The sequence below is a fragment of the Propithecus coquereli genome, unplaced genomic scaffold, assembly GCF_000956105.1.
Source record: "Propithecus coquereli isolate 6110/MARCELLA unplaced genomic scaffold, Pcoq_1.0 Scaffold38, whole genome shotgun sequence".
In the NCBI taxonomy this organism is placed as follows: Eukaryota; Metazoa; Chordata; class Mammalia; order Primates; family Indriidae; genus Propithecus; species Propithecus coquereli.
In genome coordinates, this window is record NW_012149507.1 from 3,398,163 (window position 1) to 3,420,587 (window position 22,425).

Consider the following 22,425-nt stretch of genomic DNA (forward strand, 5'->3'; position numbering starts at 1 on the left):
TGTGTGTGTGTGTGTGTGTGTGTGTGCGTGCGTGTGTGTGTTAGAGGTAAAGAGAGCAGTCATTATGGTCTGGTGATTAAGAGCATGCTGCGTTCAAAATTTACTGGTGATGATCTCAGACAAGTTATTTAATCTGTTGTCCTATCCAGAGAATAGTCCCTACCATGTAGGGTTGTTTGAGAAGGAAATGAGATCATGCATTTAAAGTGGTCAACATGTGCCTGGTACATAGGTGCTCAAAAATGTTTGTCATTATTATGATTCCTGAAGGCAGAGAGACCATTCTGTTTTTATTCACTTGGTATTTCTTGGTTACTAATTTCTTTTCCCAACTAAGTCCAGGTGAGAAATAGTGAGTGGACTCGAGGGCTTAGGAGACCCTGTATGGTAGGAAAGAGAAGTAGGAGACCCATGATACTCTTCCTCATCAGCTTTGTGAGCAGAGCTGAGAGTGGACACTGGAGTTTGTCATGGCACCAGCCCCATCCCCAGTGACACTCAGCAGCTCCTGCATGGAAGGACAAAAGGATGGTGGCATCGGTCCTTGGTTTCTGTTATCCAGAACAGATGAAGTAGAAGGATCATAGAGCAAGGGAGCCGAGGGTGCTCACAAAAGAATGTTTGGCCTGCTGTGTCTCCGCGGCTGTCAGGGGTGGAAGTGAGACCACCAGGGCCGACAGAGTTGCAGAAGAGGGCACAGCAGAGGAACCAGCCAGGGGGAGAAATCATCACTCGAGCTATTAGAGAGCAGTGAAAGTGGGAGCAAGGGAACTGGAACACTTGGGAGATAGGAGTTAAAGGTGGAATATTAAGAATCCTCAATTCTTTTTACACTGCATGAAAATAATAGCTATTTAATAAATAATCATTGAATTAAATTGGTATATATTGATTTAATTTGACTTCATGCCCCATCCGTTCAAAGACTGTGTTGACTGATGCCTCACAGGCCAACGTCGTTATCTGTCAAAACTTTAATCCAGAAACAATGAAACCATGATTCCTTCTCTACCACAGCAAACGTGTTTCAGGAAGTGGAATGGATGTGGATTTGTTTGTTTAACATTTGAGATTGGGTGTAGAATTCTGGAGGAGAGTTAAGACTTGTTCCGAAATGAAAAGGTTGAAAAGGAATCAGATTGCTAGATGCATGAAGAGTAAGAAAAAGACACTTTAAAAATGATGGGAAGATGGAGGTGGAAGGAAGGAACAGTGTTTGAAAAATCACAAAGCTAATTGCCAGGAACAGCAGCTACTGCAGAGGCCGGGGCAGGCGGCGCTCACCTGAGGAGAAAGACTGTGTAGGATGTGGAAATGGCTGAGTGCAGAGACTGCCCTTCCCCCCCAACCCCGCTGCGTGGCATCTGACCGCCTGCCTCTCTCTCACACAGCCGGGCACTGACGACAGTAAAATCTGAATGTGTGCATAGTCTGTCAGAGCCAATGGATACTTAAAGTGGGACACAGCCCCGTGAAGACATCTTAGCCAATTCTGATGAGGCTGCTTCTGAGACTGACTCACCTTTGGCCCCCTTGGACAGAGACCACATTGGTGGAGCTTCTGTTATGCCTACAGTCACCCCAGCTGGGCAGGAAGGTCCCCTGTACTTGGATGAGTAAGCTTTTGTGGGCCTGCCATGGTTCTGCCACAGGGTCTCAGCCTCTCTGTGCAGAGAGCTGGGCCTGACTAGACCTAGAAGGTTGGCAGCTTCTTTCTGTTTCTTTCCCTGGGGCTACACGGACTCTGGACTGACTCCTCCCCTCTCTCTGCACAGACTCCCTCTGAAGGGCCCGTGGCTTCTGCTGCCCCACAGTTCGACAGCAGGAGACTCTTGCTTCCTATGGGGCCAGTACAGGACCTTCCTTTCCTTGGCCTTGCAGACAAGTTCACCAGGGTCCCGTGACTGCAGGAATATTCTCACTTAAATTTCCTGAAGTGAGCATCTGATTAGCTCAGTTAAGCCTCTACACGGATGCCCCTGAGTCGGGTCTTCAACCCCAACTTCAAACCCAGTTAATCAGGTCAGAGAATGTGGTGATGACCATCAGCAGTCCTGGCTGGGGTGTCATCAGCAGATGCTGCGAGTAAGGAAGGAATCCCGCAAAGCAGGTGTCAGCTGAACAACTACCACAAAAGGGCTCACTATAGGCACTTTTGGGGGCCTCAGCACTCAGTAAAGTATTTAGGTTATTAAGTATGAAATGTCCTATTTCCCTAAGTACTAAGTTTGACTGTTGATATCTCTGACATTTCACTTTGACACTTCTTGTTTTATTTTTATTGTGAAGGTACATCCTTATTCTTTCAAATGCATAGTTTGGCTTGTGATTATCTTACAAAGTTTTTTTAGAGCAAATTTTGTGAAACCATGGATAAGTCAAAAATTCATGTTATTTTCCAATATGAGTTCCATCGTGGAACCAATGCAGTGCAGACAGATCGAAATATCAACAAAGTGTTTGGGAAGGATGTGGCTAATGAACTCACAGTACATCCATGGTTTGAGATGTTCCGTTCTGGTGATTTTAATCTTGGAAATGAACCACATGGGCAACCTGCGACCAAGGTGGATAATGATGAACTGAAAGCTGTAGTGAAAGTGAGTCCATCTCAGCCTATGTGTAAATTAGCAGCAAGGTTTGACGTTACTATTCCAACAATGTTGGACTATTTGAAACAAATGGGCAAGATAAAAGAAGCTGGGTAGATGGGTTCCACATGAATTAAACAAGCATCAGAAGAGAAATCGTCTCGAAGCTGCCTTTCTTTGCTGTCACAACATAAAGGCGAACATTTCTACACCATGTTGTTCTATGTGATGAAAAAAGGATTTTTTTTTACAATCACAAGCATTCAGCACAATGGTTGGATAAAGATGAAGTTCCAAAACACAGTCCAAAACCAAATATTCATCAAAAAAAAAGCTAATGGTGTCCATTTGGTGGTCTAGCACTGGTATTACCTGCTACGGCTTCATGAAACCTGGTCAATTGATCACAGCGGATGTCTACTGCAACCAGTTGGATGAAATGATGAGGATGCTTGCAATTAAGCAGCTGAGACTGGTCAATAGAGACAGGCCAATCCTCTTGCAAGACAACGCTTGACCACATGTCGCACAAACAACGCTGCTCAAACTACAGAAGCTGGACTTGGAAACTCTCTGTCACCCACCATATTCACCAGACCTTGCACCAAGTGACTACCACTTCTTCCAGGCTTTGGACTACTTCTTACAAGGAAAAATATTCAATTCTAAACAAGCTGTGGAAAATGCCTTTTGCAATTTCTTTGCCACTAGTTCTCCAGGCTTCTTTGCTGCTGGCTTAAATAAGCTACCCTTAAGATGGCAAAACAGTGATGACAGTTAGGCACGTACTTTGATTAATTGTACTGCTTCTTGTTTGAGATATAATAAATTAAACTTTTGATTCGAAATCGGACAATTCGTATTTAATGACCTATAGACTTGTACAGCAAACTTGGAAAGAAAAGCAACAGCATTTAAAAGAAGGGAATTTATAAGACAAAACTTGATTCAGGTAAAAAAAAATGTATACACACACACACACACACACACACACACACACATATATATAATCTGGCTGTGAAGCAAGTTGTCTAGAATGTGCCAGAACATGTTCACAAGACTATTCAACTAGTTATGAGCAATGTAGACAAAAATAACTCAGGTTTCATCAGAGCCTATTTCCACTGCTTCTTTCAAGTTGTATTGTCGTGTTGTTTTGATTGTCACTGTTTTTGTGTTTTTCCATCTTCCATCATGGCTGTCTTTATATCCACTAAATAGCTTTATTCTATCATCATTCCTTGTTTCTCCTAGATTAATCAGTGTCTTGCAAATTTTTCCCAACTTCTTTATTTTTTAGTACACACTGATAGTTTTTGCTCTTCTCAGTGAATATTCTACAGATATCAATGGCAGCCCATAAGATAGGTGCCTCCTGAAAGACACTGGCTGGTCAAAGGGACCACATTTCTTAGCTGACTCCCAGGGGAATCATCTGTTGGCTTAGCTGAGATAACCAACCCTCTCCTGGAAATCCGCACAAGAACACCTCCCCCGGGAACACATCTCCAAGGTCCCACAGAGTCAGCACAGTCACCTTCAACCTACGTCAAACCACAATCATATTATGAGATTTTATAATTTACTGCCTGGATTGTCTTCACATTAAAATCATCTCGTAAGTCCTACGACATTTTGCACAACCACCAATATTACTGAAGACCTATTAATCATTTCTCAAGGAACACCACCCTCCACCTTTTTATTCTCAAACACTGTTACGAAACCATTTTTTAAAAACTTTATATGGATACAAAGGTAATTGCAATTGCGCTGCCTACTGTGACCAAATTGGAGAAGATTTGAGTTGTTTTTGTTTTGTTTTTCATACAATACCATGTATTTTGAAAGGGAAATGCCCGCAACAGCATTTATTTGTAGGAGCAGACTGATTGATGGAGGTATTCACAAACAAAACCAAACTGCAGATGATCAGAAGAGCAGTTAATGTTAATGACAAGCCAAAATACACTCTGCATCTGTGAAATGGCTTAGCATTGTAGTTTGAGTAACATAATTGGTGTGTTTCGGATTGTGCTTATTCACAGGGGCTCTAATAGTATTTTTATAATTTTAAGTATATAACATATGACAATCTTCAAGTAGAAAAGCTTGAAAAAGTGAAAGAAAATAGCACTCTGTTATGCTATGCAGCTACAAATTCAGAAGGTCAGAAAACCTCCAAAAAGCAGGGCTTTGGGCAATATGAAGTCACACTCTCACCTTTGTTAAGTCTTCTGTTTACTTTTGCCCTAAAATGCCATGGCTTCATTGTTTAGTAGTGTATTAATGAGAACCATTCCCTTATTTTTTTAAAAAATGTATTTAAAATCATCAGCCTGTTGAGAATTCATGTAGTTCATCATTCTCAATCTTCATAGAATTGGGATTAATTATAAGCAGAGGGGGAAATTACTCACAAAAAATCTGCATCCTCGTTGCAGAGAACTTTGTTCTGTCTAGAAAATGTGCCACATGCGTTCAGACTGTGGTAGGAACGTGCATGTGTGGACAAGGAAGCATGAATCGGGAGACACTGCCCCAGCTGGCCAGGACATCGTCACCCTCTTTGGGGTTACTCCTTCGCTTTCAGTCTTCTTTCATGAACTGCCCTCCTCGCAAGAAGTAATTGCTTCTTTTAGATCTTCTTGCCCCTCCCCAAACCTATGTCTATTCTCTAACTACAGCTAGAGAAATCTTCAGTACATGGATGACCATGCCACTGTCTTATTTAAATCCCTCTAACGGACGACCACCACCTGCAAAATACCTGCATCCTAGGATAGCTCACCAAGGATTTCTGTGATTTGGTACTGTCTACACATCTCACTTAGGAATAGGCTCACATGCAAGGGTCACAACACAAAATGACAGAAAGCAAAATAACAGTGGTGTAGCCGAGGTAAAGGTCTATTTCCTCCCACATAAAATGCAGAGGTACGTCCAGGTCTGAGGTGGCACTCCACCATGGCCAGTGCCTTCATCTTGCACTTCTCGTGTCCTCAAACTGTAACTTCCTCCTCATGGCACAAGATTACTAGTCACCAGCCCTCACAGCTGCATCCCAGCCAGGAAAGGGGTAAAGAAGGATATGCCTTTCACTTTAGAGATGTTTTCCAGAAATCACACACGTCATTTCCAATTATATCCCATTAGTCAGAATTAGTCACCTGGGCACATCTAGGGAGACTGGAAAATGTAGTCATTATTTGGGGGCTGCTTTGTACTTTCCAACAAAGGAATCCTTTCTTTCTCTCCAGCTGAATGGCTATAACCTGGCATGGGCGAGTTGCAGGCAGGTAGACAGAAGCCAAAAAGGTGACTCGACTCTGAAAAATTTCTTGAAGATTTCCTCTTTCCGATGTCTCCCCAAACCAGAACACAGCGCTCTGTTTCCTGGGCAGTACCCACTATGTTGTTCTTTCTAAAGCAAGTCATGATTGCCTGCCTGTCAGTCCTCGTAGAGTAAGACAGGGGGGCCTTCAGTTGGCTCTTCTCTCTGCATGTAAAGAAAAGTCAAGAACAGCAGTTCTAAATAAAGACACGCACAGAAATCAAAATGAAATAAGGATTTGCCAGCTTTGCAAGACTATTTTTCCCTTGTCAGCGTCTTGGACTGTGAGGTTTGTTTTTTCTTTGGATCTAATAAATTATCTACCTTGAGAATTTCCTTTACAGTGCTTGGTTATTCTTGCTTTAGTCATCATCTGGACAGCACTGCTTCTGCTCCAGGTGCAGGAACTCTGGAAAAACAGTGCGTCTCACACTCTGAGCTCATCTCATGGTCACCAGTAAAGTCAACAAATTCCCCAAGCTGAAAATCAGAAAAGATGGTCTGATGGCAAAAGTGAGCTTAGGAGGACAACAAAACGTAATTTTGAAGTCATAGTGAACAAGAAAAATTAGAGATCATCACTGTAGTCATAGAAACCCTCATGAAGGTATCTTGACCACACTCCCCATCCTTGCTCAAAGAACAAAGCATGAAAGGCAATCTCCCTATTTTTAGAAACCGTTACGGTCACTTAAAAGCTAATTGAGGAGCTAGCAGCTTCCTCCTCCAAGAATGCATAAAATAACAAGAATTGTTATTTATCTTTTGTTCACGGCTAGGTCATGTCTCTAACATCATAAGCCTCTGGCCATCCGGGATCCGCAGTATGCGTTTGGTCGTCTTTGCAGCAGCAAGCACATGAGGGGTGCTCGGTTCACACGTCCTAATGATGCTGTTGGGAGCAAGTGGTGCCCATAGATACCACCTATAAACATTAATTAGAGGAGGGGAAAAAAGCGACAGAGAGAAATGTGCTGGAAAGGAAGTTTAAGAGTAAGGCAAGAGGAAAATGAAGAATGAGAGAAGGAAGAGCAGGACCTCCATGGTAGGTGCCACCAGCAGTTGTCTAGCCATCGTTAACAATATTCGATTTTAGGTCATCAGCCCCTGCCCACCAGGAAGTCACCAAATGTATTGCTTTCTTTTATAATCACAAATTGACCTATTCTCCTTCTAACATGATAAGACAGTAAAAGAGAGCATAAGACTTTTTTTATAGAGAGGGCCAGGGTATTAAGTTGTTTATTTGGCCTTGACCAGAGAAACAGATTTAGCATTTAGAAATGTTTATTGAAGTTTTTATGAGCTTATTTGCTTTATCCTAGAGAAAAAAGATCAAGATTTCAATATCCCTTTTACAGATACTAAGTAAAGAAGGAGGAAAGTCAACTTATTTATTCTTGATGCAATTTGTTACCCTGCAAGAAAATATATGTACTTGTCACTAGGCTGAAAATAGGCCACTTAAATTTTAGTGAAAATCACACTGTGTATGTCTAATTTATGGAAATTATCATTGGTTACATCATTTAACTTAATTCATCATTAGTGGCCTTAAAAAGGCTCTTCATTTGCTCTGCTTGTCCTCAGATAACATCATCTTACATGAAATGGTGCTCACATATTAAAGATAATTAAATACTGAATACCTGACTAAAATAATCTTGTACATTTTGGAGTAAATATATATAATTCATGTTCTCAGCTCTTGCCAGTTTCACATTTTATTTAGCAGAAAATATCTACCCAAAACACAGCTGCTTCAGAAGGAAAGTTTGAAGCATTATGCCATATTATTTTATATATTGAGATTCTATTATGTGTAATCACAAGATTTATTATGCGATTATAATACTAATGGATTATTGGTTTTGTTTTTTTTTTAAGTTCATATTTGAGAGGCAAAAATATCTTCAATGGGACCTGGTTTATAGAGAGAGAATTCCTGATGCAATGAATTTTTCCATCAAATTAGTTTGTGCCACAGTTTTGCTAAAATGCACATATTTAACCCTCTGACATCCTTCCTTGCCACAGCCTACTCTTAGGATCATAACTTCCTACGAAGCAGTCCCAAGCCTTTTTGTTTCCATTCGTCTCTTTTCAGTGGGCAAGTTCTTACTGATAGGTTCTTCCTGATCCACAGGTCTCATGAGTCCTGAGTTCCTTTTTGTCTCTTCAGATAATCAGTTTCTCTCTCTCCACCAGGCAGATCATCCTCTGTCTAGGCATCCTGTGGTCATCGGGTCAGACACACTCCCCAGACTTTAATTTCCAGCCAGGTAGAACTGCTAAAGTTGTGACAGTCTTCAGTGGCTTGTGAGGAGTCAGAAGTTGAAGGTGAATGGGTACAGAAGGAGCATTTGCCTGCCCACTTGCTGCCATGTTCTGAAAACTACTGGTCCCTGGCATGCCCATGGTATGGTTCTGACTGATTCTTGGGCAGCCTTCCTTGGCCTGGCATGGCCCTTCCACACAGTCATGTTTTCACTAAATAGATGCTACTTGAGTCACAGTATGAACCACTTTGGGAAATTTTTCATTAATACATCAAGTTACTTAGTAAATATTTTACTGATTGCCCACCATTGTCTGGGATGGCACCATGCTAGGTGCTGGGTAGGTGAAACTTAGTCTCTACCCTCAAGGAGCTCGTAATTTAGTAGACAAACCAACTTCAAATGACTCCACTGATTAAAACTTCCTATCAGTTGCCTTGAACCATTAATCCAGAAGCTGGGAGACAGGAGGAAGAAAGGAGCTTCATAAAGCATGGGTAGAGATTGTCAACATTGTCATGAGCTTTCGGACGCAGTATGTCCCCTGGAAGAGGCAAGACCTGACCTCTCAAAAACGCATGTCTTTCTTCATGAGGCCAAGTGTGGGTATCTTATTTTGTTTTGTTTTTTAATTAAACCATTTGTCACTCCCTCTCTGAATGTCTGAAATGACATTTATGATAGTTTGGAAAGTCACATTGGCTTTTCAGGACAACTTCTAATATGACAATTTTTGTGTTTTAGGGAGCTTTAAGAAAAAATCAGGCTGTCAGTAGGAACTTGGTCAGGTACTAGCTCTAACACTGTGGTAGAGTCAAAAGAAGTACTCTGCCCTAGTGGAACAGCAGTCCCTGTTGCCAAAGCTTGGGGGAAATCTGATCTTGGGCCTTGGAAATGGACTGAGTTATCCGCATGTGAGATCTGCAGGAGCGACTTCTCCTGAGGCTGAGCTGACCATTAGGCCCAGGGTCCTTCACTCACATCCTCAGGAACTTTTCAACGGCCTTTCTTTTGGTCATTTTGCCATCGCCTGTGAACATTTAACCAGAAACCTTAAACCAGGAAGTTACATGATCCTCAAATTAACCAATTCAAACTTATTTGTTCTTCATCTGTTCTCAGTTTGTTTAGAGGAAGCTCTTGACCCTGGGATGACAGAAATACATGGGCAAAGCTGGGCGTGGTGGCTCACGCCTGCAATCCTAGCACTTTGGGAAGCCGAGGCAGGAGGATCACTTGAGGCCGGGAGTTCGAAACCAGCCTGAGCAACATAGTGAGACCCCCGTCTCTACAAAAAATAGAAAACTTAGCCAAGCGTGGTGGTGCGCATCTGTAGTCTCAGCTACTGGGGAGGTTGAGGCAGGAGGATCGCTTGAACCCAGGAGTTGGAGATTGCAGTGAGCTATGATGATGCCATTGCACTCTAGCCAGGGCAGCAGAGCAAGACTCTGACTCAAAAAGAAAAGAAAGGAGATACATGGGCATATTTTCTCTACACCTCTGATTTATTTGCCATATTTTTCTGTTTTCAGCTCTGATTAACCCAGGGCGATTGTTTGTATGCTGCAGTTGCTCCTACAGAATTCTAAAGGGAAAGCATGTAGCAGAAGATAAAAGGATGAGTCCTAAAGAGATAAGGAGCCACTGGCTTCTCTTATTCATCTTTTCCCACTCACATTTTCATTCACATTCATGGAGCACCTACTTACACAGCTTACATGGCTGGCTTCGTGCTAGGTAGGGGGACTTGATGGTGACTCAGAGGCAGGCAGGCCTGCAAGGAGCTCGAAGTGGAAGCAAACAATTCTGTAGGTTCTGGAGAGCACAAGAGAGGAACTAATTCTCTCTGTGAGTGGTCTCTGCAAAGGCCTCTTTAACAATTAACACGTAGCACAGACTAAAACCAAAGAAGCAAGGGAAAGATACACCCAGTTATTGGAATCACAGAGGGAGGGGGAATTACTCTTTCTAATACATATATTTTTTTGATTTGGCATTTTTCATAGTTTCCTTTTCCAAGTTTTCTAGCTCACACCCCTATCTTCTCTCCCTATGGGCTTGGGCGTCAGCTTTCCCACCCTGCAGACAGGACGGAGCTCTTCCAACAATGCGTTCAAGCTGCTTTAAGGGACGTAGTAAAACAAACACAGCACCAAATAGCACCCTCAAAAGACAGCAGTGTCTGTTTTCCAAGGGAAGTGTTAACGATGTTCCCTTCCTCTTCTTTCCCCCAGGTTTTTGCCCAAGACGGGTCCGGAACCTAACTCCTGGGGGTCCATGACCCCGGCGGTTGCTTCCGGTCCGCAATGAAAGGGTTATCCGGCAGCCGCAGCCATCACCACGGGGTCACCTGTGATTCGGCCTGTGACTCGCTGTCGCACCACTCGGACCGCAAGCCGTACCTGCTGAGCCCGGTGGACCACCACCCCGCGGACCACCCGTACTACACGCAGCGGAACTCCTTCCAGGCCGAGTGCGTGGGCCCCTTCAGCGACCCGCTGGCCAGCAGCACCTTCCCGCGCAGGCACTACACCTCTCAGCAGGAGCTGAAGGACGAGTGCGCCCTGGTGCCCCGCAGCCTGGCCGCCAAGGCGAACCGCATCCCCGCCAACCTGCTGGACCAGTTTGAGCGGCAGCTGCCCCTGAACCGGGATGGCTACCACACGCTGCAGTACAAGCGCACGGCCGTGGAGCACCGCAGCGACAGCCCGGGCCGCATCCGGCACCTGGTGCACTCGGTGCAGAAACTCTTCACCAAGTCGCACTCCCTGGAGGGGCCGTCCAAGGGCAGCGTCAACGGGGGCAAGGCCAGCCCCGACGAGACGCAGACGGTGAGGTACGGCAAGCGCAGCAAGAGCAAGGAGCGGCGCGCAGAGCCCAAGGCCCGCGCCAACGCCTCCCCGGGCTGGTGGAGCTCCGACGACAACCTGGACGGCGACATGTGCATCTACCACGCCCCCTCTGGCGTGATGACCATGGGCAGGTGCCCCGACCGCTCGGCCTCGCAGTACTTCATGGAGGCCTACAACACCATCAGCGAGCAGGCGGTGAAGGCCTCCCGGAGTAACAACGACGTCAAGTGCTCCACCTGCGCCAACCTGCCGGTCAACCTGGACGCCCCGCTCCTGAAGAAGAGCGCCTGGTCCTCCACGCTCACCGTGAGCCGAGCCCGGGAGGTGTACCAGAAAGCCTCGGTCAACATGGACCAGGCCATGGTGAAGTCCGAGTCGTGTCAACAAGAACGTTCCTGCCAGTACCTGCAGGTAGCATTTCTGTCGAGTGATGGATGCTTAGAAATAGTACCTGATTTGCCCGTGTGGTCTTTTCCCCTCTTGGCTCTACTATGAATTGTCTGTGTGCACCTGAGCAAATTATTTAGCATTTCTGTGCCTCAGTGCTCCTGTCAGGAAAATGCAAAGAAACAAATGCTACCGAGTTCATCCAGTTATCTTAAGATGCAAGATATACAAGTGCTTTGAAAAGCACTCCTACGTAAAGGCAAAGAGTTATTAACGGGTTGCGTTCCTCTTTTGTCTGAGGGATCATGGGGTGGGAAGGAGAGGAAAGGGAGTCTACACAGAATTTTAAAATAAATCCACCTTTTTTTCCACCAAAAGTAAACAGTGATCTTTTAAATTTTGGAAAGAATTTCATTAGATGTATTCAGGATTTTTTTTTTTTAATTGTAAAATCCTGCTGGAAGCTATTAGTTTGGACACTGCAAGGCAATCACCGTCCCGGATGCTAACCACACCCCCAGCTGAGCTCCCACCCGCAGAGCATAGCAAATCAGGATGAGCCCTGTGCCCTGAGGAGGTGGACAGCAAGCCAATTGAGGACCTGGCAAGCACAGCTGCAGAGACCCAGGACAAGAGAGAAGAGGAGGGAAAGGTGGGATTAGAGCAGTAAAGTACAATTAATGTCAGTGTGTAAATCCCACATGCGTACAAACCCAAGGCAGGCTGCCCTTCCCTGCCACTGTCTGCATATTTTCCCTGCTGCCCTCTAGTTCACTGAAACCAGCTGTCATCTGGATAAAAATACAGGGAAAGGTCTTTTCTTCCCTGCTTCCTTGCTCTGGTACTATAGTTTTTCCCAAGACACAATCTTCCACAAGAATGAGCCTCATCTTTTTCCTTTTCAGAGTGTTTTTTCTCTGTACTCTCCTGCTCTCCTCTTCTTCAAAATATATATATATATATATTTTTTTTTTTTTTAACCATGCTATTAAAGTATGGCATACCCACTCCCATTTCCCAGTCCCATCTTAAGAAGAAATGCAAGGAAAAGTTCGTCCACTGAGAACTTCATCTTTTTACTCCCTTGGGAGTGCTTCCACCAAGCCCTGAGAATACTCCAAGCTGGCAGTGCCCTGGGCAGGGACAATGCCAGAGCCGATGCCTGGAGTTGAGAAGAAGCCACCAGCAGGTGGATAGTTTTCAGAAGCAGCACACGGTTACGTAGTCAGTATTTCCCACGGAAGGTGGCATTGCCTAATTTCCTGCAAGGTTACTATGGGCGTTGATAAGTTATCAAAAACTGTAGCAATTTGAGAGCTAAAGGGATCATTTAATCCACTTAGCATATGAAAAAGTAGACTCAAAGGAAGGTAAAGACTTAGTGGGTTGCACTGTTAACATGTGGCAGAGGTAGAACTAGAACCCAGTCTTTTAATTTATGGAAATGACCATTATGAGGGTTGCAACTGAAAGATCTAGAAATTCTTTAAGCACATAAAGCTCATCCACTGCTGAAAGGAAAGTATTTTGATAAGGATCATCTGTCTTAAAGAAAGGACAAGTAAGAAGATAGAAGCCTCCGAGTAGGACACATTTTGTCTGTGAAAGTTCTATGACTAGCAGCAAAAACAAAACAATTTTTTTAAACCCTGTACTTAAATAAGTAATGGTGACATTAGATAAGTATCGGATGCTTTAGAGAAGGATGCTATATATGGCTCTAACACCAGCCTTTGTTAGTAATGAAATTCTTTCATTATGATTTCATAATTACCTACATTCGTCCTACCTTAAATTCATTTTTCTTTCCTTTTATACCTTTTTGAAGTCAAAATCTCAAGTAGTGGCAAAAAGTGAAAGGCTAGGGAAAGAAAGAAGAAAACAGATATCAATTGAAAATCTACTATGTACCAAATGCTGTAGGAAATGTTTTCACTTTTGTCATTTCACTTAATCTTCATCATAATCCTGAGATTACTGGATGTAATAATACTGTATTTTTACAAGAGTGGAAACTGACCTAGGAGTTGTAGAACTGAGATTTAGACTTAAATCTGTTTGATGCCAAAGCCAAGCTCTTTCTAATACACTCCGGCACAACTGCAGAATCCAGGGCATGAAAATGATGGGCAAGAAGAAAATAAAATCTTTAAAGTAAAGTTCTTCAGTAAAATGAGAATGAAATCTTAAAGATTTAAGTATAGGATTTAGTATAGTAGCATTATTGTATCTCATATTAAAAAGACTTGGAAATTCTATTTTCTAATCATTTGGCTTCTCTAAGCCTGCTTCTTTTTAGTGAAACCCTTGAGGCTTACAGAAAGGTATAAAGAAAAAACTAAAACAAAACAAACTCCCATTTATGTATGACCCAGCTAGAGAAATAAAGCATTAATTATAATGGATCACACATATACTTTCTTCAATCGCATTTTACTTCCCTTCTTCTTCAGAGTAATAGCTAATCTGACTTTGATATCCAAAGCTCCTTTGTTTTTAATTCTGAAATTATTGAAAGGTTGAAAAAAATTAATGTTTTCTAGCCTGCATTGAGTAATAATTTTCCCTGTACCAACCAAGCTAGTTCAACTCTTTAAATATAAACTGAACTCTAAGTCACATTTTATTTAATAGGTATTGACATTTCTTGAGTCCCCAATCTATGCAAGTCTTTCAAACTAAAAGAAAAAAAATTCTATATTCCAATGTGGAGAGGTAGCATGTTAGTAAATGCACTAAATGTAGAACAGTGTGTTCTTCGCAGTCCGTGTGCTGAAGCTGAACAGATCTTGCAAGGAAAGAGAAGGAAGATCTATACGTTCACCTGGGGAAGGAGGACAACAGAAAATCCCCCTGAGAACTGGGCTCCTGCTCTCTTACTGCTTCTAGGAAATGGAGGGGGATCTGCCATCCTGTGGACTCTCTGCTCAGAAAGATAGGGTTAGCCAGCTCCAGCCAGCTCCCATGGGATAATTTCATTTATAAGCTTGTTCTTAGGAGGAAATTTGGGGAAACAGAAAGGGTTTCTTCATTGGTCTGTTTTGTTTTTTTTTCAGTTATATTGCTTTAATTGACAACTAATATTGAAGCTGGATTTACAAATGTGTTCAACTTTAACAACACAAGGTTTAGTGGGCAAAGCATTGTTCTACTAGTCTGCTAGCATCCTAGTCCCTATTTGCCACTAACTAGTGACATGACCTGGAGCCATCCTTTCAGCTCTCTGGGCCTTCTTCTGCTAGAAAATTAGGCACTTGGTCTAGAAGACCTGTGATCTCGGTCCACATTTTTAAATTCAAGTTACATATGCCAGAGTCCTACTAATTAGAGCAATTTTCAAGAGTTGAAAGGCCTGGGACTGATTTTACAAATGCCTGCTAAAAGTAGACGTTTTTCAAATATTATCTAATTTGCTCTTTGAAACTCTAGAGGCATTTTACAGTTGAAGAAACTGAGATTTAGTAAATGAGGTAAAGTAACTTTCCCAAGGACACACAGCTAGTATATGGTGACACGGTGGGTCGAGACTGATTTGTCTGCCTTCGAGGTCTGCGTTCCTTCCATTTACCGTGCCCAGTCCCTACCCTCACTAAATGCAAAGCAGAGCGAGGAAGCAGCATATGTCAAATATCAAGTATGTGCCAGAAACCATAAGTATCTCATTTAGTACTTGAAACAACTTTGCAAAGTATTACTATTTAGTTTAGTTTTATGGAAGACAAAATCGAGGCACAAAAGATTAAATCCTTTGCCCAGAAACAGACACATTGTAAGTGGGAAAGCTAACATTGGACCCCAGATCTGTCTGACTCCAAATATGCTTCAGGAATAGAAATAAATGCATTTTTTATTTTATTACTTGATTTATTCTGTAGCAATTGCATGTGTGCATTTGACCTCATGTGTGCATGCAATTAAGGCATGGATATTAAATTAGACTAGCAATGAAATGACTGATTATGTCCCTAATTTGATTCAAGATTGACAGAGATTAAATTGATATTCACCAATAGTAGAATCTAAATACTAGCAAATTTCTGATTCTCTCTTTGCAGAATTATCACTTAGAACTAACTTAATTTAAGCCATTGCCATGATTCTGTAGAAGATCATGGATCTGCAGAAGTCTATAGGTATTTAGACTCTGCCTGACATTGATTTAGAAATCAAATACTGTAGCTTGAAATAATTTCAAGTTTCAGTTAATACAGTCAATTGGTGATATGTGCTCACTCACAAGCTGTTTGTAGTTAATAAAAAAAAGACTCCCTTTTTTTCCAATATTGTTATTTTTAAATGTCAAGAATCAGATGTCTGCTGTTTAGAACTATTGTACCGCTGCCAGTGACTGTCTGTATTAGGGTTGGGAGCAGGAACATGGATTTGAAGACATTAAAACTGTTTAATTCTCAGTTGAGATGTGGTTGGCTCTTATACATTTGGAATAAAGCATTTATGGCACATCTCAGGGTAAGTGCTTAATAGTTAAATAAATAAAATAGGAAGAGGTTCAGAGAGGGAGTAAAAGGTGGTTTTTGTTATTGTTTTGTTTTTGCTTTATAAAAGCAGAATTCTTGATTCTGCATATGCCTCTTTTATGAAAACGTTATGTATTGAGTGACTGGCATAAAAAGCCATTCAGAAGAGCAAGATTTTAGATTTCCAACTGTTCACCTAAAAGAAAAATCCCTTCGAATCGTGTATTTTGCATTCACCCAGCAGCAGAAACAGGGAAAGGGAAACAAAACGCTCTCCGGTCGAAGTAGAGAGAGAGAGACAGAGAGAGGGAGCGAGAGAGAGCAAGACAGAGACCGGGAAGAAAGCACTTCCAGAGATGAAATTTTAGGAGAGCAAAATGATCGACCTTTTTAAGGCTGAGTGGGTTTCTTCAGTTTGTGTGCAAGTTTCGAGAAATGGAAGGACTGACCAGGTTTGGGTATAACTCTTTGTTACTTTGTATTTGATGATAGTGTGTTGTTGGTTTGGGTGGTTTTTATGGTGGGAGGAATAAGGGTACTATTTGTGATTTTATTTCTCTTCTGAATAATGTCTAGTAAGACTACAAGAGCTTACAAACTAATGCATGCACAGATGGTAAAAAATAGGTTGAGACATCAGATACCACAGAGTCTTCATAAAATCTTTAATTGACACATGATCTGCCTATCTGCTAGGTGCTGTTAGAGGACATTATGTGGCTGGTGATTGAAATGTTATCGGTCATTTTCCAGGACAGGAATCCTGAATACTTACTTCTGTTCCTTTGCAAAATTAAAATTTCTGGGTGATTGCTCTTTTTTTTTCGGGGGCGGGAGGTCTGTTGTTTAAATAAGGCTCCACAAAAGATCACTGAGGAAGCATTCATAGCAAGCACGAACCCAGGATTTTTTAATGCAGGTATAATTATTTTTCAAAATTCTGTTCAAGATTATTTCCATCTTTTCCCAGTGGGAGTTTTCTTTCCCTAGCTGAGTTTTTCCTTCCTCTTTTGTTAGAATAATTTGAATTCTACTAATTCCGTGAAAACTACTTTACATGAAATTTATCAAAGTGTTGAACAGTTCTGTTAATGACTTTGGCTACTGTGATGTTTCCTTGCTGCCTTTTTCTAAAACCCCGCCAACCACATTAATTAATGATTTTATTTACTTTTAATTTAAATTGCCGTAATAATCCAGCAAGTAAATGTCAGGGTTTTTGAATGCATTTCCTATTTGCTTTGTACAGTCTTCTTCAGTAAAGATGTCCCTCTTCATTGATAGAAAGATGAGATTATAGCAGCCTGGTGCTAACTCTGAACGTGGAATCAGTGATCAACAGCAGATTACTAGTGATATTATTTCTCTCTCTCTCTCTCTCTCTCTCTCTCTCTCTCTGATTGTCTATAATTCTCACTATTACCCATATCCAATTAATAGAGGGAAAAAGACAATCGAAAAAACAGTATAGAAAGCAGGGTCCAGAAAGACTCAGCAGTAGTAAAGAGAAGATCAGAAATGAATAGGAAAGCCCTCTTGGAAGTTGTTGAAGAAACTTTATTATTCTTAGCCTGCAGTTCCATTGTTTTAAAGACATTTTCAGCAACACCAAAAGTGCTTGGTTAGCTACAGTTGGAGGTTTCTACATGGAACATATACTTTCTGATCTCACAGGATTCTAATCCACTAATTGAAGGTATAACATTGGTTAATAACAAGTAAGAGAAAAACTAGCCTTGGATCGATCTTTCAGTGGCCAGTTTACTTTATTTCCCCTTTCTCCATTTTCCTTAGAGGACAATTGGTTCGATTGCAAATTAAAGGCAATAAATCAAGGTAATCATTCACCATTCTTCAAAAGAAAGATTTGTGCATAATCTCTGGGCCATTTGAGATCATGGCATTACATGATTTTACACAGTGATTTGTGAATGGTAGAACACATTGGTCTTTTGTTTCAGGTTTCTTAGGGACCACAAAAAAAATATATACAATGTTGCCAAGCTGATTTTGATTTGTAATTAGATTATGTTTTTCACCACATTGGTTTTAGGCTCAAGGGTAGTGAATTATTGCACAGGGAGAATTTTTTTTATTTTATTTTGTTAAACACTTAAGTGTTTTTCTGAATTCTTAGACTGGCGCTACAGTGGGCAAGTGCATTAATTATTTTCCAATGAAAGATTTATTTATATCCAACCTAGTCCTCTCTGTTTGTAACTAAAAGGTAATGATATAAAGAATTAACTACTGTTACACAGTAAGCAGAAACAAAGGGAATGTAGTGTAAGGAAAGTGTTACTTTGGACCAAATTCTTCTTCTTACTATTTTTTAATTCTTTTATGTCTTGGAGAACACTCACATGATCAGGAAAGACTCTCCTGATTCTCCAGTCTTTTAAATGTAATAATATATAGGACTTCCATTAAAAATTTTTTTTCATTTGCTAAAATATAGTAATATGCCTTGCTTTGTTTTCATTTCTAAGATAAAGAGACCTCAAATTACATTTGCAAATGAGTTGTCAAGATAGGTAGATCTTTTCTTTTGTATACTTTAGGTCACTGTTCTCTATCAATCAGAGTTTCTATTTATTGTTCTCACAGAATTAGGAAACTTCCCACAAAACTCAGCCTTGCGATATCACAGAACAGTCTATGAAGTAGAATTACGTGAGCCTGGGGTTACTGTATGCCAGGTGCGTATATGCACCTTCCATCTGCATGGGCACTCCTGCAACCACACTTCTAAAATATGTGTGCATTTATACATATGCTGTCTTTGATCTCTGATTCATGAAATCATATCCATTTTCAATGTACCACTTCGCAAAGTCCATGAACAGGAATGACCATGAAGTAGAGAAACAGATTTTTCATATATCTCAGTAGAAAATTTATTACTTCGCTTTTCCAGTGATTATATTGAATTTCACCTCCGACCATTAGTGTAGACTACTTAAGGGATATCCTGCTTCCCTGTGTGAGAATAAAGCAGGTTTTAGTCCCTTTAACGCAAAGAGACATCCAACAACCATGAAAGGAAATGACTTTTGCTCCCCTTATTTTTTTAAAACACAATTTAACATATACCTGTAGGATTGTCTAACTCCTCCCTGAGTTAACTCTCCAAGACTCTAAAATCTTAAGATGTGTAATTATAGAATGAGGCAAGGGTTTTTTCCCCAAAAATGACAGTTTTAGAATAATAGAACCTCTTCATTGAGAGGTCATTTGGTATAGCTTCCCATTCACAGTCTTCTCCCTGCAATGTGGACGCTGCATCTTCCTACCTACCTACTTTCCATCTAAAATCACCTTATAAAAGAAGATTTCGAAATTATGTAATCCAATTTACTCTTTTTAAAAATAAGAAAGATAAGCTCTAAGGAAATACCTGGACAAGGTCAGTAGTCTTGTCAGCAGAGCCTGGCACTAGCCGGCTCCCTGCCCAGCTACCAGTGCAGTTCTCTGCCATTACGCCCGAATCTGTGAAAACCTTTAAGGCTCTTTCCAAAGACCAGCTCATCCATTCCCGCAACATCCTTTTAAGGCAGCGGGGGCCAAGACACAAGGAGGCAAAGGGAGAACAGAACTGATCAGAAAGTTCGATTTGAAGCAAGTTTGTGGCTCAGAGGTCTCATAAAAGGTAAAGACAGTTGTTAACTAAATAATTATTAATACCTGAAATTCATACCTCTGTGGTTACAAAGGGCAGGGGAGTTTCTTTAAATTCTTTGAAAAGAAAAGAAAAGAAAAGAGATGGGTATGTTTCTCCTGTTATGGACAAGTCCTTCCTGCATCCCAATGGTTTCATTATGAGTAAACCACGTACCGGAGGACGCATGGAGCAGAACTGATCCGTGTTTGGATGTGTGACCTTTAGGCACTTCACTCAGAGCCCTGGGTCTGAATTTTGAAGGCAACATGCTTCTTTCCAGTACCTTCCACTCTCTTGGGAGCCAGCATCCCTCACCTCCCTTTCCTAGGATAAAAATTAACATAGCTGTAACCACATTTTCAAAGGGGAAACTTAATTCATATATTATATATATGGTGTGCCATGTAGGACAATACGCGTTGTGACAATGCGACCATAGTACTGAATATATTAAATTAGGGAAACTTCAGAGAATCCGAAAGGCATAGAGTGCATAGGAGACACCAAGGGCTCCAGGTTAATCTCGTGCTTATTGCATCCAAAACTAAAAAGTAAGTGATTGGGATGATCTATCTCTAAAGTTGGAAGTGCTACATGAAACATTCTAAAGTGGTATCAATATGGGTAAACGTGAGCATAATAACATCACATGCATGCCTGTATAGAACCATATATGTGTACGGCCACTTGCTCTATCCTTGCATACTTAGGATACTTTAACTTTAGTGCACAAGAATCACCTAGCAATTGTCTATAAAATGAGGATTTCTGGCATCAACCCAAGAGATTCTGATTTCATAGATACGGGGTGATTCTGAGATCAATCCAACCACCACACTTTAAGCCAATTCTAGGGAATTACAAGGCTTCATTTGTCATGTTATTTACTGAAGGGGGCAGTAGAGCATAATAGATGAAAACATGGGATTCAGATGATCTATGAATGCTGACTTCCTACATGACTTTGGTGCTTAGGACTTCCGTATCTGTCTGTAAAATGGGCATGATGATATGATTGCATTTTCTTCAGGTCTTAGAAAAAAAGTTTAATTTCAAATGTGGGAAATAAATGAAAAATATAATGTGAAAATGTTTTGAGTTTATAGGTCCTCAAATGTTGAAATTGTTAACACGCTATATCTCTTCTCCATGTGTTTCATGTACCATATCACTTTTTCCTTTATATTTTGCTTAATCTAATTTTCATTAATTAATTTCATTAATTGTCTAGGGTTGGGCTGAACATGCCTGCTTTGGTGAAGGAAAGCCCTCACAAGGCAGGATGGCAGTGTGGGTGTGAGGCTTCTTCGCCCTGTGTGCCCTAAACACATAAAGCTTTTGTCTCAAGGTGAAAGGATCACATAGGATCAATCTTTTGACAGCTCAGCCTCAGCGAGTCAGATTTTCCTGTGGCTCCATATTAGTTGATGAAACACAGTTCTTCTGTCCTCTTCAAGGGTTAATGTGTTAATACAAAAAAAAATCTGCTTTTTTTTTTATATATATACCTTAATTCTGTTAAGACCCTGCTGCCTTATTCTAGACAGCTTTAGTAAATCAACAGGACAAGTTTAATTAACAGCAACAGCTATGGGGGGTCTACAAGGGAGCTCTGTCAACCCTTCCTTTATTGGCTTAGGAGAACCGGGTTCTCTGAGGAGTGTCTCCACCATGACAACTTGCTGGAAGGTGACCAGAGGCCCCCGGCCATCACTCTTCTCTGCTCATGCCCTTAGTCCCTAACAAATCGTCCCCTTGCTCCAAAGCCAGATATGTCACTCTTACAAGACTGTAGAAATTCAAAAGAGCAGGTGAACACTGAAGCTGGACTCTCTCAGGATCTCTTCTCGACAGAACCATTGAAAACTCGAACTTTTTCGGTCAGCCATCTGGCTTCTGGCAGTCTAAAGACATCCCACCTCATCCGCTTCCCCGTGGCCACCAAAACAATGAAAACAAACCCCATCAGAATTCCCAGGAAGAGTGGGCTACGTTTAATGAAGTTATGTCTCTCAATTATGAAAACTTGAGCAAATAGTCTTGTCATTTTTTTCATTATAAAAGTGGAAATTAGTGAGGATCAAGACCCTCCTATAGGCAGAGTGGGGCCCTGTTAGGTCACTCGGGGCCTGCGGTCCACACTTAGAATGCCATCTGCTACCCTAAGTTCTTCCATGGGCCGCGTCCATCTGGCTGGTAACTCCTTCCGCAGTAAATAAGTACCGACAGAGGCATTTATGCAGGACTTTTCCTTTTAAAGTCCCTTAAAGGATCCCAACTATCTGTACTCCTTGGAAAAATTATGTCTTTTTTCTCCTCTCCTCAACTAGTAAAAGTTTAGCTGGCTTGTCTGTAATTCAGGGGATGTCAGTGAAAGTAACTGTCATTTGTTTGCAAATGAAATCTGAGCTTTCTGAAAATGACTCCCATGTAGAATCCGTCCCCCATAACACTCCTCCAGCCTTCTAGTTGATTTTAGATAGTTTCCTGTTCTCCCACCTCTTGGAAATATTCCATGGCACGCTGAGCAGACACTTTTAGTCAAAAAAGCCTATAAATAGCTGATTTTCCTGCTTACTGCCTTCTCTGTAAGGCTTTCACAAAGGAGGTGAAACAAATCCACCAGAAACAAGAGCTCTCTGTGAGGAGTGTGTGGTAAGGCTTATGAAAAATCAGATCCATAGGCCGAAAATTATCGTGTAGGTCGCTTTGCCATATTTGACTTATGCAATCACTGCATGGAAAAAGAAACATTGTATTTCATGCCAGATGATCTCATGAACTGAACAGTCAATCAAAAGTGTCTCATCTGAACTTTCATGCTTCTTTAAAAATATGTACTT

At 41.4% G+C, this 22,425-nt stretch overlaps 1 protein-coding gene across 6 annotated transcripts in view; it reads left to right on the top strand.

Moving 5' to 3' along the window:
• Window positions 1-10,443: 10,443 nt before the first annotated feature.
• Window positions 10,444-22,425, top strand: part of DLGAP1 (discs, large (Drosophila) homolog-associated protein 1) — a 341,764-nt gene continuing 329,782 nt past the window's right edge. For 2 of the 6 annotated variants that reach the window (XM_012652094.1, XM_012652100.1), the window contains exon 1: window positions 15,766-15,913. In XM_012652094.1, the coding sequence (XP_012507548.1) occupies window positions 15,821-15,913 (93 nt within the window). In that variant the 5' untranslated portion in view covers window positions 15,766-15,820. Of the gene's footprint in view, window positions 11,468-15,765; window positions 15,914-16,222; window positions 16,374-22,425 lie in introns of those variants that run through there. The other 4 variants (XM_012652093.1, XM_012652092.1, XM_012652095.1 and 1 more) reach the window with 4 other exon arrangements.